This window comes from Bemisia tabaci, chromosome 8, assembly GCF_918797505.1.
Source record: "Bemisia tabaci chromosome 8, PGI_BMITA_v3".
Lineage (NCBI taxonomy): Eukaryota > Metazoa > Arthropoda > Insecta > Hemiptera > Aleyrodidae > Bemisia > Bemisia tabaci.
The window spans coordinates 29670542-29684143 of record NC_092800.1 but is presented as its reverse complement, the minus strand read 5'-3'; the positions used below and the strand labels follow the sequence as shown (position 1 = coordinate 29684143).

At 39.7% G+C, this 13602-nt stretch overlaps 1 protein-coding gene across 2 annotated transcripts in view; it reads right to left on the bottom strand.

Annotated features, from left to right (window-relative positions):
• LOC109033933 (facilitated trehalose transporter Tret1-2 homolog) overlaps positions 1 to 11997 on the bottom strand; it is a 95269-nt gene extending 83272 nt beyond the window's left edge. The window contains exon 1 of one of the 2 annotated variants that reach the window (XM_019046791.2): positions 11941 to 11997. In XM_019046791.2, coding sequence (XP_018902336.2) covers positions 11941 to 11982 — 42 coding nt within the window. In that variant the 5' untranslated portion in view covers positions 11983 to 11997. Of the gene's footprint in view, positions 1 to 4329; positions 4721 to 11940 lie in introns of those variants that run through there. The other variant, XM_019046794.2, reaches the window with a different exon arrangement.
• Between the last annotated feature and the right edge of the window lie 1605 nt (positions 11998 to 13602).

Below are 13602 nucleotides of genomic sequence, written 5' to 3'. Positions count from 1 at the left end.
GTGCAGATACGTGGTTTTGATTGTACGCGACTGGAGTCGAGCGACGAACAAGCAGCTTGCGTTACTGATGGATTTTTGTTTTGGTTCGTTACAAAAGCTCACGGTCGAAGTTGTCATGCTTGACGCTCGAGGTAGGAACCGTGACGATTTGATAAAAGCTTTCGACTTTCGAATTGTTTTATGCGCAAGATAATTATAATTTTTGTTATTGGCGCATACGCTGATTAAAAACAAAGAAGAAAAAAAAATCCTATTTGTTGCCGTTCACGGAAAAAGGGGTGTAAATACATTGAAAACTCATAATTGAACGTATTTATGCTAAAAGGAACTATGTTACACGCAAAGTCTATGCACATAGTTCCTTTTAGCATAAGTACGTCCAATCGAGTTACTTATACCGAGCCATCGAGGAATGCTCGAAAGACACTAACTTGGGGATGGAAATCGCCCAAAAAGAATGAACTGCACTGGATTGAAGAAGATTTAATGTTGGCAATTGTAAAAAAAAAGTCACGGGGAAAGAATGTGTTGGGGGTTATCCCCTAAAATTACGATACTACCCCAATTTGTTGGATAATATGGACATTTCCATTTAATTTTGGTGGCACCGCAATTCAGGTTGGGGTAGTATCGCAACATTTGGGTTAGTAACCTAATTTATTGGGGTACTAGCACAATTAATTGGAAATTCATAAATTGGGACTTAATCTCAAAATAACTCTTTCTTCCCGTGACAGTTGCGAGATTAAAATTTCGTAAAATTCCGATCTGCCATGATGAGTATACAAAACGTCCGGACTACGGTGTGACTTGCAACCTGAACATGGGTTTTGCGCTCTTTGGATCCCATATACCTCATATAAAAAGCTGCCATAGCTGGGACAGAGCTAGTTTTCTCGTATAACTCTTAGAAAATCCTGAGAATTTGACATGATTTTAGCGTGAATGTAATGTGACGAAAAATTTCCGGGGCTCTCCTCGATTTCCTTGGATACTTAAGGAGTGAGCTAGTTTCCAAGGTGCTAACATTACTGAGGAATATTAGAGTGTGAATTTCACTGTTAATCTGATCTCTTTTTAATAAGATTTTTCATTTATAAATAGACTATTAGGGGAATTCAGAACCGTCGCACTAATCGAGGAACGTATTTCTTAGTCGATTGGCAATATAAGGAAATCGGAAAAAAGAAAAACCTGCTCCTGTGTCTCGGTTATGCATAATCTCTTCTTTGCGCATTTGCTGCAGACACGAGATTAGCTTGAAACCGAGGGACTGGCAAAAATACTTTCGCACCGATTCGCAGAGCTTTTGAAAATCGGGCTATTAATAGCTCTATTCATTCTGAGCATTACTTGAGTATGTAATTAGCAACACTGTTAGCGCTGCTTTGCAGGTGTGTCACGGCGAAATGATGGAGTCTGTGAGTTAACAGTTATTTGAGGACCAATGTTCCTCTTCATCTCTGTAACCCCTTCTTCTTCGTATTCCAAAACTGGTCGTCACAAATCTTATCTCTGTTTCTTGCTTGGTTTCATACCTCTCTTTGCCCGCTCCTGTTTCAATTGAAACACGGAAAAATGAATTTGCACTCTTTTATATTTCCCCAATTTAACGTCATCGTATAATTTTAGAATTTTTTCCAAGGACACACAGAGACCCTCCAAGTTGTTATCATAGAATAATTGGTCATTTTTGCTTACAAGGATTTAACATTCTCTATCCTCTGAAGAGCATCGCACATTGTACTCTCTTGTTGGACAATGATATACACATTGTGCAATACGTATAATAAATTTACCATAAATGAACATGTGTTTTGAGCTAATCTCAAAATGCCACATAATAGCCAACGAAATGATAATTTTAGGGGGTTGGTGATGTTATTAAACTGTTGACAAAAGGCTAGAGGAGGATTCCCCCTATGTCTATGTTTATGTCTATGTCTATGCCTATGTCTATGTATATGTCTATGTCTATGTCCATGCCTACCTGTCTATGTTTGGTTTTGGCACACATTCGTATACAATTTCCTGCACCAAATCTTGATAAACGCATGCTGAAGAATCTCAATTAGGATTGAAAGACATAGTGTGTTGGAGACCTCGCGAATAAAAGCTCTCTTTGTATAATAATTTCGGGGATCAATATTTGATTTTGCTCATAAAAACGGGCGATGAACAGCATGTTGACTCATAAGTTTAACACATGAAGACAGAAAACTGACCGAAACTATTTTAACAAATGTTCGAAAGTGTGCGTTGATAGGTATTGCTGCTTGCACGTTTGTTAACCTGAGATAACCGTGACTCTAATACATTTTGGCAATGACGTATGCCTCTTCGATTTATCGATCTGTTCATGTCAAGTTGAAAAGTGTTTGAACATCCTATTCTCATGGGTAGATGAGGGTAGTTTGATTTATCATTTATAAACGTCAAAGACTCCAGAAAAACTAGATCCAAGTAATTACAGAGCCGTATTGACCAAAGATTTTCGAAATATCCTCATGAACAGTGATGCTTATGTCTTTAAATGCATTGCCAAATTTAAATTTAAAATATGGCTTCGGTTATACTATCATGAAGTCATTTCCTTCGCTAAAAAACGAAACTTACGGGCTACATAGATATGCTGTCCGTTCCGGGCTCAGCCGAAAGTTCCGGGTGCTGGAGCCGTAACTTCCATTACTCCAGGTGCTACGTCCGGAACTTTCGTCCTCTGAGCCCAGAACGTTGACGGTATGTCTATATGGCCCGTAAGTGCGGCTTCTAAAGCCGGAGTTTTTTTCACTGTTGCATTCTGGATAAAGTTCAGGTTAAATATTTGTTTCCAGTCAAAATATCCGAGGAAAAGTGAGTGCTAGACAGACATGGTTTCCTTTGGTTTGAGCAGCTGTAATGATCCAAAATCCCAACGATTTGCATAAGTTGCCCTTGAATGTTTGAAGATTCAGGTGAGAGCCTTTTGTATGACAATAGGTTCACGGCCTCCAATTATTTCGTTTCCTGCATGGACTCATTCCTTGATTTGTATGCGAAGCGCATCTTCCTGATTCATCTGATGGAGAGTTCAAACTTTCAGAATACACTGACGTTTTCTCAAGTGAAATAAGGTGAGGTCTGACCATGCTCAGTCCCTGAATCACATTCATAAAAGGGTTAATTCAGGGATCAATCATGGCCAAATGGACTACATTTTGCAATTTGGAAGTAGAAATTCTAGCCCGGCTTAAAAACAATGTATGTGCCATTAGTTTCCCATGCACATAAGTGTTTTTCCAGAAGAGCTAAAATGTATAGTTCCAAATTGCAAAATGCAGTCCAAATAACCAACAAACTATTTCTAAATCGGAATAGTAACCCGAACTTATTTTATTTGCATCGTCCGGCAAATATATGTGATAATTTTTGCGAGATGAGACCTTAGGGGCAAAAATGGTACATGGATCAAACCATGTATGTTATGTGTAGTGATTTGATCCGATTTCTCAACCCTTTGAGTGCATGGAGCGCGGAATTAGCAGTTTAGCGGGGGAGTCACTATGTTCCTCAAAAAAAAAAGTAACCTTAAATCCCTCTCTATCCCTCTTCACTATAAACTTTCAGTGCGCTTACCTTGAAATTTCGATATTTTTATTATATAAACATCAGGTTTTTTCGAAACTTTTTAACACGGTAAACTCGAGGTCTTTAAAAAAAGCAAGCTGCTGCCAACTGCCAAAATCTCTTTTAGGCGAATACCTAAACTAAAAGTTCGATTCTTACTCGGTATCTTACAATACTTTTTCTGCAAATTGTATCACGGGAAATCACCACGAATCTAACATATCACCTGTAGTTTAACCAGGGTTAAAAAAAAGACACCCAGTCATATTTCGGAAAAACCACCAATATCTTTAACATTGATTCTTGCAGAGGAATTAACTCCGGCTTCTAATTTAGATCTTGATGCGACTTCATTCCTACCTGTTACTTGGTCAAATTTGTTTAGTAGAGGCTCTTTTCGCCGCTATTAAGACAAAAGAACGTAACTCAATTCCAATGTTGTAAAATTGACGTAAACAACTTAGATTTTTACAAGAATAGACGACTCGATTGCTGTTTGAACATTTGCTGATTTTTATGTATAAGCAGGAGGAAAATATGTGAAAATTTCAGGTAAAAATGCCTGATAATTCCCTGATAATTTCACAATTTGTGAGTGGAAATTTTGCATCATTGGAATGCAGTTACGTCCTTTCGTCTGAAAAACGACGACACAACGGGGCATTGAATACAACCCGTTCCTGATGAAAAGATCAGACTGTATATACAAAAAATGGAACTAACCTGATATTTTCGACCTGATCAGATCCTCTCAAAATCTCCTTCCGCAGATTATATTCTCCTCGACTTCTTCAGGAACACCAAAAAACCGAAACACCAACTTTTTATTTCATCATGGCTGACAGCTTCTCGTGTGCTACCTCGAAGACTCGATACTGAGAAAAATCAATCTCATGTGAAACTAAAATCTCGAAGACCCCGATCTATCTCGACATTTGGCTACGATTCGCGGCGCGAACTGACCCCGAAACCATCGAGAAAAATCTTGGCGAAAAAAAACTCGGAAAATCCTACCGAAAACCGCAAAATTTCCACGCGCGTGAAAAACTAGACGGAGTCGTAAAATCCTGAGTCTGCCAAAGACGGCCGAGTAATAACAATTGCCAGCTCTTGGTCTACCTCACCTGGCTCCACCGGCACCGGCACCTTATCTCCCACTACCAAACTCTCTACAGGGTCATTATTTAGTCCGCGATTCGCTCGTCGTGAGGCTCGCGAAATCGCGGACGTTGAACGCACCGGTGAATGGTGAGGGGGGGGGGGGAGTCTTGGGGGAGGGTGAGCGCCCCGGAGTCTAATCCATTCCTCGATTATTGAGTCGGTTTTTAATGCCATCCGTGACGGCTTGAATATTAATGGTCTTTTCTTCCTACTGCTTACCACTTATTGGCCGGTTTCCGCCATGGCAGCGTTGCAACGCGAGGGTAAATCATGCACTGAAAAAAGGATATGGGCTATGTAGACATAGTTTCCGTTCCGGGTTCAGAGACCAAAAGTTCTGGGTGCTGGAGCCGTAGCTTCGATTGCTCTGGGTGCTGCGTCCAGAGCTTTCGGCCTATGAGCCCGGAACGCGGACGGCATGTCTATATAGCCTGTAAGTACGGCTTTCATGGCCTTAGTTTTTCTTTTCGGTGTGGGTGCTGCACTCAGAAAAAATTCCTGCAGGATTCACAAGATCCCTGTTAAATTAACCGCGACATGGATTTTTCGGTGAAACAACAGGAAATCTCGTTTCAGGCAGTATTCCCTTTACTTCAAACAGATGTATTTTTCCGATTGACGCAACGAGAATTCCTTTCGTTTCATATGTCCCAGGTAATTAGCAATCGTCGACAAGTTGTGATCCATTTGTGTTGAATGGACATATTTCTGTCAAACGGAACTATGTGCATTAAGACATGAGCCCTGAGACCCGTAAAAATATACGCTTAATAGGGCTCAAGTCATAATGCACATAGTTCCGTTCGACAGAAACACGTCCAAATAAACAAATTAAAAAATTCGAGATTGAAAAAAAAGTAATGGAAAGTAGCGATTATTATGCTTTGAATGCCAAAATACGTTTTTTCCTTCTTCTTGAATGCACGGTGTCAGCTAGCGCACCCGCGAGTTCGAATGGTGTAACCATTAATCTTCGCAGGGCCGGATTTAGGGGGTGGCCACATGGACCGCGGCCCATGGCGGCAAATTTAGGGGATGGCAAATGTTGTAATTTTTCAAATGTAGGTATCAAGAAAACAATCTGATTCAGAAAAATAAAATTACAAACGAGAAAAAAGGCAAAAAAATCTCTCATTTCCTGAGAGTTAAAGTATAGTAATTTCTAATTTGTTCGTCTTTCGGTGATACCGAAAGACAGCACCTTTCATTAGTCTGGTTGAGAGAGAAACCAAACACGCAATTTGACCTGGAGCGGCGCGGCGCAGAGAGCAATGGTGACGAGGACTTGAGATGAAAAGCAGAAACCCTCGGCGGCCGGCGCTCGGCATGTAACACATATTAGCGCCTACAAGACTGCATGAATACTTCACGCATTGCGTCAAACGTAGTGCGGTCAGCAGCACAGCGGTTGGCAAGAAACTCATAGTGCCTACAAGACTGCATGAATACTTCAGGCATTGCGTCAAAAACAGTGCGGTCAGCGGCGGTCGGCGTGAAACGCATAGCGCCTACAAGACTGTAGGGATACTTCACGTATTGCGCCAAACACAGTGCGGTTTGCGCGGTGGCGGAAATTAAAATTATTAAACCACATTCATGCTTATTCTTTCAAATTTTTTTCGTTTATATCTTATAAATGGAAGGTTTTGTCCACACAGAGATCGAATTACGGAGTTTACTGTTTGAGTACCAAGGCTTGAGGAGCTTACCTTTTTCCCCGCGGAAAGCGAGGTGGCCACATGTTTTTGAATCTCATGAACATGCCGCGTAAAGGTAAATACGAGAGAAGCGGCAACCTCTCAAGTTGCAATTACATTGTTTTTATTGATGTATAATGGTTCAAACTTACCTCTGCTCTTCTATTTTTCCCTCTTTTTTTCCTCTCTGAAAATATTAAAATGAGAGCTCTGTTTTCTTCCGCGAGTTAACGACGAATAAAATGTAAAAGATCCCCTTCACTTTTCGGTCATTTTACGGTGAATAATCGTTGCCATTTTCAATGCGAAATCCGCTTACTTCATACTGATCTTCATGTTAAAAATAACATAATTTCCTGTGAGCATGGCAGCTTGAAGCATAAGTTGTCTAGTGATAACGGTATGCCGTAAAGATCTATATTCTGTGAGCCTTTGTTCAAAGATTGTGGAGTTTCCTGCATCAAATTAAATGATAATTAAAATACAAGAGTACCCTTCACATTTGCTATTATAAATTAAGGTCGATGTAGTGGTGTTTAGGTTGTTTTGTGATAATTCCGTCATAAATATCTAAACTTCTTGACTTTTTCCTCTATGATTAAAACCGCTTATCCACAGCGCCCCATAATATCATTAGCGCTAAGGAAGCTATATTCTTCATAATCTTTTTTTTTTTTTCATAATTGTAACATGGAGCTAAAGAGTGCTCATATCGATAGGTATATTTGGAATATTTTCAGAACTGGTAACATTTTTTTAAACGGAGGATAATAATTGGAAGTTATCTCAAAAAAGAAGACGAAAATACCACATTGAAGTTAGCCTTTAAAAAATTCCGACCTAGGCACAGTGGTACAGTCATATTTGAAATTTTGACTAAAGTCGGAGAAAAGCTGATTAGAATTGTCACATATGATTTCCTTGCAAAATGTAATACTCGCATTTTTATGCCTTTATGAACAATTATTTCAATGACCTCTATACATCGTTGTTACGCATAATACCAAATTGGTATTTTTGAATTCCGCGCTTTACTTTTTCGGAATTCTTGTCTTTTAAACATGCAACGTTCACAATTGGATGACATTGGAATATAAAATTATTTCTCACCGGAAAGGTGTCATAATTATGTGCAAAAGTTGACAATAAGGATATCCCAGTCCGTTTGAAAGTACAGCTTTTTAGGAGGAGTTTACTACATGTGTCAGATGCTTCTAAGATTCATTGCCCCTGAGATTTTTTTGCATTAAACCCTGGGCCTCAACAGAGTTTTCGATGCAAACATACTCCACGTTGCTGTGATAAACACGCTAAGGAGAGTCAGCATAAACACACCGCAAAGATTGAGTTATGAGCGGCTAAAGAGTGACAACCTAACATTCATCTTACCGACCGCGTGCTTGCTGTGCTGCCGTGCTAAGGAAGAACGCCGTATGGGCCTTCAGACGCTGCCAAATTTCTTTCGATAAAAACAGAATTTACTGGGAAAATTGTGAATATTTCTTCCCAAAATTTTCACACAATTTTGCACGCAATTGAATCGAAAATATCTGAAAGTTTCAAGGAAAAATATGTATAAATTTGGTCCAAAATAAATGTTCTAGAAAGGAAATTTGGCAACTCTCGAATGTTCTTACGGCGTTCTTCCTTACCAGGAACGCAATGCGTATGACTTGCCAAGTAAGTCTGACCGAACGGATTAGTTGATTCACCAATTGCATTTGACATCGTGAATTACTCACCGAAAGGCTTAGCGGAAACTCAACACTTAGCTCATAATGAAGTTGTACTTCTGAGTTTGAGGCTAGTATTCGTGCTTCGAGTATTTCTGCGGAGCTAATTTGAGATTCCCGAATAAGGATAAGAGTTGATTCGCATACAAATCCACGCGGAGGATGTCGTTTGTATGCATGATCCAGTCGATTGTCTTCGAGTTTGGTTTGGGGCTAATGGACTGTATTTTGCGACAAGGACCTGCAATTTTGGGCGCAGTTTACAAACAATGTATGTACTATTACTTCCCCCACGCACCTAAGTGTTTTTGCGAACGAGCCAGAAATTGTAGTTCCTAATTGCAAAATGTAGTCTAAATGATAAACTGGAAATAGAGCACCCGTTTCACCCTGAATGTTGAGACAGCTTGTCTCCACGGGACGTTTCATGGGATTTTTCCCAAGTTCAAATTGCAGGAATGAAACTTCCAGGCTTTTTCCCCGTTAAACTACACACCAAAATTTATTCTTCTTCTTTTTAAGTCGTTCCGGGGACTCTGCAAGGACTCTTACTTGGCACTGTGATTAGTATTGACACTATTTTCCCCAATTTCGTAAGTGAGATTCTTCCCTGGGACAAATCCCATGAAACGTCCCGTGGAGACAATGCCTTAGAGTCCCTTAGAGATTTGAGACAACGCGGCTCATGAATATCACAAACGGGAATGAAGATTATATATATTATATATTATATATTTTGTAATATTTGATCAACCCATTACCGAATTCCTGTCCTCGTCCCTTCTCTCATTGCATTTGTTCCTCGCCGTACCCCCAATTCACCGGTCAATTCCAGTTTATAATCTAAAAAATTTTTGAAAATAAAATCTTCTTTCCAGTCTGTGACTCTGTGAAGGCCTAAAATAGAGAACCAATCAGAAATGGACTCGCATTGTTTTTACTCTCAGTATAAAGGGACTATGAACGTCTTAAACCTCAAAATAGGACCTCAAAATCACAGGACACATCTGAAAATGAATTCAGAAAAGGAAAAATAAAAATTGTCGAACCTTAGAGAATACAGTTAGTGATCCTTCTGGTACAAAGACAAGAAACTATTATGTATATAAACGATAGACGTTAATTTTTAGTACAATTCTTAAGAACTTATTTGAGTAAGTTATTAACTGCAGCCCTCAAAGCAAACTGTACTAGCACAAGCTTCACGAAAGGGAAAATATAACGGCGACAACCCCTAGGGAAAACCCGGAGTGGAATATTAAACTTCATAGTTTTTCGATGAAGAAAATAAACATTTACGAAGCGGCACTGGTTACAACATAATATGAAACGTATTCGTAAGGCTGTGCCGCATAATTGCACCTCATCTCTGAGCTATCCTGATTTTTGCGCATAAAAAATCAAGAGGCGCACAGTGGATCGAGTCTAGGGGAGAGGGCGGACACGCAATTTTTGACTAAAACTGCAAATTATGATGTTTATTTCGTCACATTTTAAACTTCAAGGGGTGATTGTAGAGGAAAATTTCACGAGGAAACCAATAAAACCACTTTTAGAACCTCACACTGGTAAAAAAAACCTCTTGGACCAAAGCCGCGGTGCATTGACTTAAGAGTGCAGTTTCTTGTCGCCGGATTTAAGAGTCTTGAACTCTTGTTTCAAGCGGATTTTGCATTGATTCAAGCGGATTTTGCATTGAAACAAGAGTCCAGACTTTTAAATCCGGCGACAAGAAACCGCACTCTTGAACCAAGAGGTTTTTCTTTTACCAGTGCAAAGTTTTGAATAAACGGAGTTATAAGCGTTTGAAGTTTCCGAATTTTGTCCAAGCTCTCCTATCGACTCGCTCCACTGTGAGGCGGTGCATCTCGGCGACATTAAGCAAGCCGCGACGGTGGAGGAATTCCACCCGGGTATCGGTATTTTGTAAAACGTCGCCAACGACATCCAGCGCTAATGGCGCTGCGCGCGTAGGTTAGCGTTTGATCATAAATACCCTGCTGCATCGAGTGGGGTCCCCTATCGTTTTTTCCCACAAATCAATGGGTATTAACCGCGTGACATCCTTATCTCCCCGGCAAATCTTACATGATTCTTACTGCACATCGCTGCTTTCTGGAGGAAAGTTGAGCTTAGTGCTTGGTGCTGCGAAGGAGAGTGATAGATGCAGCGGGGGAGACTTCGTCATTCTACATTAACCCTCTATGGCATAAATTAATTTTGGATCTCAGATTCTAGGTGACACTAATCTATTTTATAGCTTGCATTAAAAAAAATAGAGTACCACATTATTTTCAAAATTTTAAAGTCAAGGGAATACATTTTTCAGTGAAAGGAAAAACTATAATGAAATTTTTCAAAATCATGGCACTGAGGTACGATTCAATTTTTAAAAACCCCCGAAAATATGTTCTTACGAATTCATAACAATATGCCATATAGAGGATTGATAACAATTTGAACAGCTGGAGGCAAGGCTAATTTACATATAAATACCAACATAATGTGTCAGCTGCAAAATTAAGCCTTCTCCAGTCAGATAAGGACAGTAATTAACTTAAAAATCCAAAAACTTAGTATTTGGCTGTACCTTTCAAAGCAAGAGGATGTTGTTACGATCGTCATTCTTCAGAGGAAAAGGCATAACTACATTTTTGATGGTTTGGAAGAGACGCTAATGGTTAATTTTAATATAAGGATCTGTAAATTTACCTTTGCATCACTAAAATCATTCAATGTTCGATGTTTTTAAATTTACTTTTTCATAATGGCTCACGTGACCGGCCACTGAAAAAGAGATTTTAGTTTGAGGAGGGTAAATTTTCAGCGATTTTTGTCGAGTTGAGTCGAGAAATCGGATTTTGAAATTTCAACTGGAAAAATTTCTTACTATACTGCGATATAAGATGCGATTAAGCTAGTTCAATTTTTTGCCAACGAGAGGTGTAAAATTGAATCTTACTCTTGCGATCAAGTGCCTTGAATATGGAGGATGAGAATTCAGAGTAGCTTCTTCCCGAAACTATTTTCTAAGTTCTCAGCCAATAGGGAACGCTTTTTGATTTCAATCTGCCTCTAGAATTCTAGTATACTAGTGGCAATATGTTTGAATGACGCACCACCTCAACAAGATAGTAAAGAAGAGTCTCACATATTTAGCATGGATCATCTTTGATACTTTTATTTAATGCTTTCTGATGTAATAGTAAGAAGGATGACACGATGACCGTTTTTCCATAAGTTTTTTTTAGTGGTTGTGTAGTCTTCTCAAAGTTGATACTTGAAATTGCATAAGCGAGTTCTTTCCTCTCAAGGGTGCTCATCTTCTTCGAGGAACTTAAAAACACGTCTACGTAGAAAATAGTTAATCGGTTCTCTATTACGAGCGTATTACAGCTTTCCCGTTTATTTTATGCTGCAAACTCAAACTTTAAACTGTCATATCTAAGGTGCGGTTTGAGATTTATTGATGAATTTGTGTGAATATGTACGCAAAGCGACTTTCTATGCTTTGGTATCAATTATTCAATTTTGAGTTTTTTTATGTGGCTTATGAGCCCCCTTTTGGGAAATACCGTCTTTAAGACGATAACTGATACGATTATCGCTTGATAAATGTCCAAATTAAAAACTTTTGATGGAATTATATAATTCAGAGACAAAATAAATCTACAATTGCCCGACATATTCCTTCTTTCTGCAGAAAAATCCTATGGTAGCAAAGTGAAATCAAGAGCACCTACCTTAGGTTTAGAGGATTTAGAGGCTTTCGGGTCCAATTCCATGAAGTCTCAAAACAACAGGAAACTCCCAAACGACACACACGGAAAAACCGATACAAATTCGATCGAAAACACAACTAAATCAAGAAAAACTGATTTACCAAAGAATCGAGAGAGTCATTAACGTTGTATAATTACATTCAAGGAATTACGTGGGTGAAAAGAATGATCGAACAACTCCGCGTGAATCGCATGGGTCCAGAAATAAAGTCGCAAACGCCGCAGAAAGGCCGAACAAACATAGAGTCTGTGAAAATATATTCTTAAAAACAAAAAAAAACTCGTAGATATTCGAGGATTCAGAGAGGAGAAAAGACACGCTGAGGTTTCGCACTTGCATTGAAAAAAGTTTTGCAAAAGTTGCAAAAAAGCTCGCAAATTCACGCGCGTAAAGGCAAGCGGATGGAGCCGCGGCAAGAGCAGGATCTGGCGCCTAGAGACGTTCAGGTCTGTTTGGTGTTGAGGACCAGCGAAAGCTCGATATAAAACCTCGTCCAAGGATACGCGGTTTTGCCGGCTAGACGTCTTCGGTTTATAGACCCGAATCCGCGTCTAGCTGCGGAATCGCGCAACTGCATCCCTGCGTGAGCCCCGATCAGCCTTGGGTTATATACACGACAAGGACCAACTCGAAATGCAGTTGCGGTTTTTGGCCGCTAGATAGAGCTTGTGTCGTAAAAGCCGACCGGCGGATTATTGCCCCCTGCAAGTGAGTCGCTTAGGCTGCAGTCGCGGTGGACCTTCCTTCTTCTTGTTATTACTACCCGTCTGGCAGAGATCGCTGGACCACCGCGCGCCATCTGGTTTTCTCTTGTCTTTTTTTCATGGCCAGGGTTCGTGAAGTCTATTGGTGATAAGAGACCGCTGCACGCAAAGGCACCTTTGATGTGCTTACTAAAAAAAAAAAAAAAAAAAAAAAAAAAAAAAAAAAAAAAAACATTGGATCTAGAGTCCAGACTCTTGGAAACATTGACAAGAAAAAGGACCACTGATTCAATCAGATTTAAGCTTAAATCAAAAGGAAATCCGCTCAAATTAAGAGGCTTGGTTAAAAACTTCATTGAATTGTCTCCTCTGTAAGGAGAATATTTTAAGTATAAGTCAAGCTTTAAAGATAGCTTGTTGTTCTTCTAGAAAATACAACAGGAACAGAAATTTTGAAACAGTGCAATAAAGTTACGTGGTTTTGCACTTTGGCCATCAATATTGTCTTTTCTCGGAAAAGCTCACAGCCAAGGCGACCGACACAAGCACAAATCGCACGCATTTCAACCAGAAGAAACTATATCCATCATGACATGAGCCTTACAATGCATATATTTCTACGAGTCTTAGGACTCACGTCAGATCGCACATAGTTCCTTTTGATTTAAATCCGTTCAATTACGTCTACCTCACCCACGATCCCGCTCGTTCTCTCAACTTGTCTCACTCCGTTTGCTGCCGGAAGGGAGCCCGGGATAAAATCAATCAAAACCTCCGTTTAAACTTTAAAACTAAAGCTAATGAGCTATTAGGAATCGACGCGCCGGGTCTTTGAATAATTGATGTCCGATTCTCTGAAACGCGTCGTTTTTCTCGGCGCGAGGCGTGAGGCAAGAGCAACTCATCGCTATCAATCAG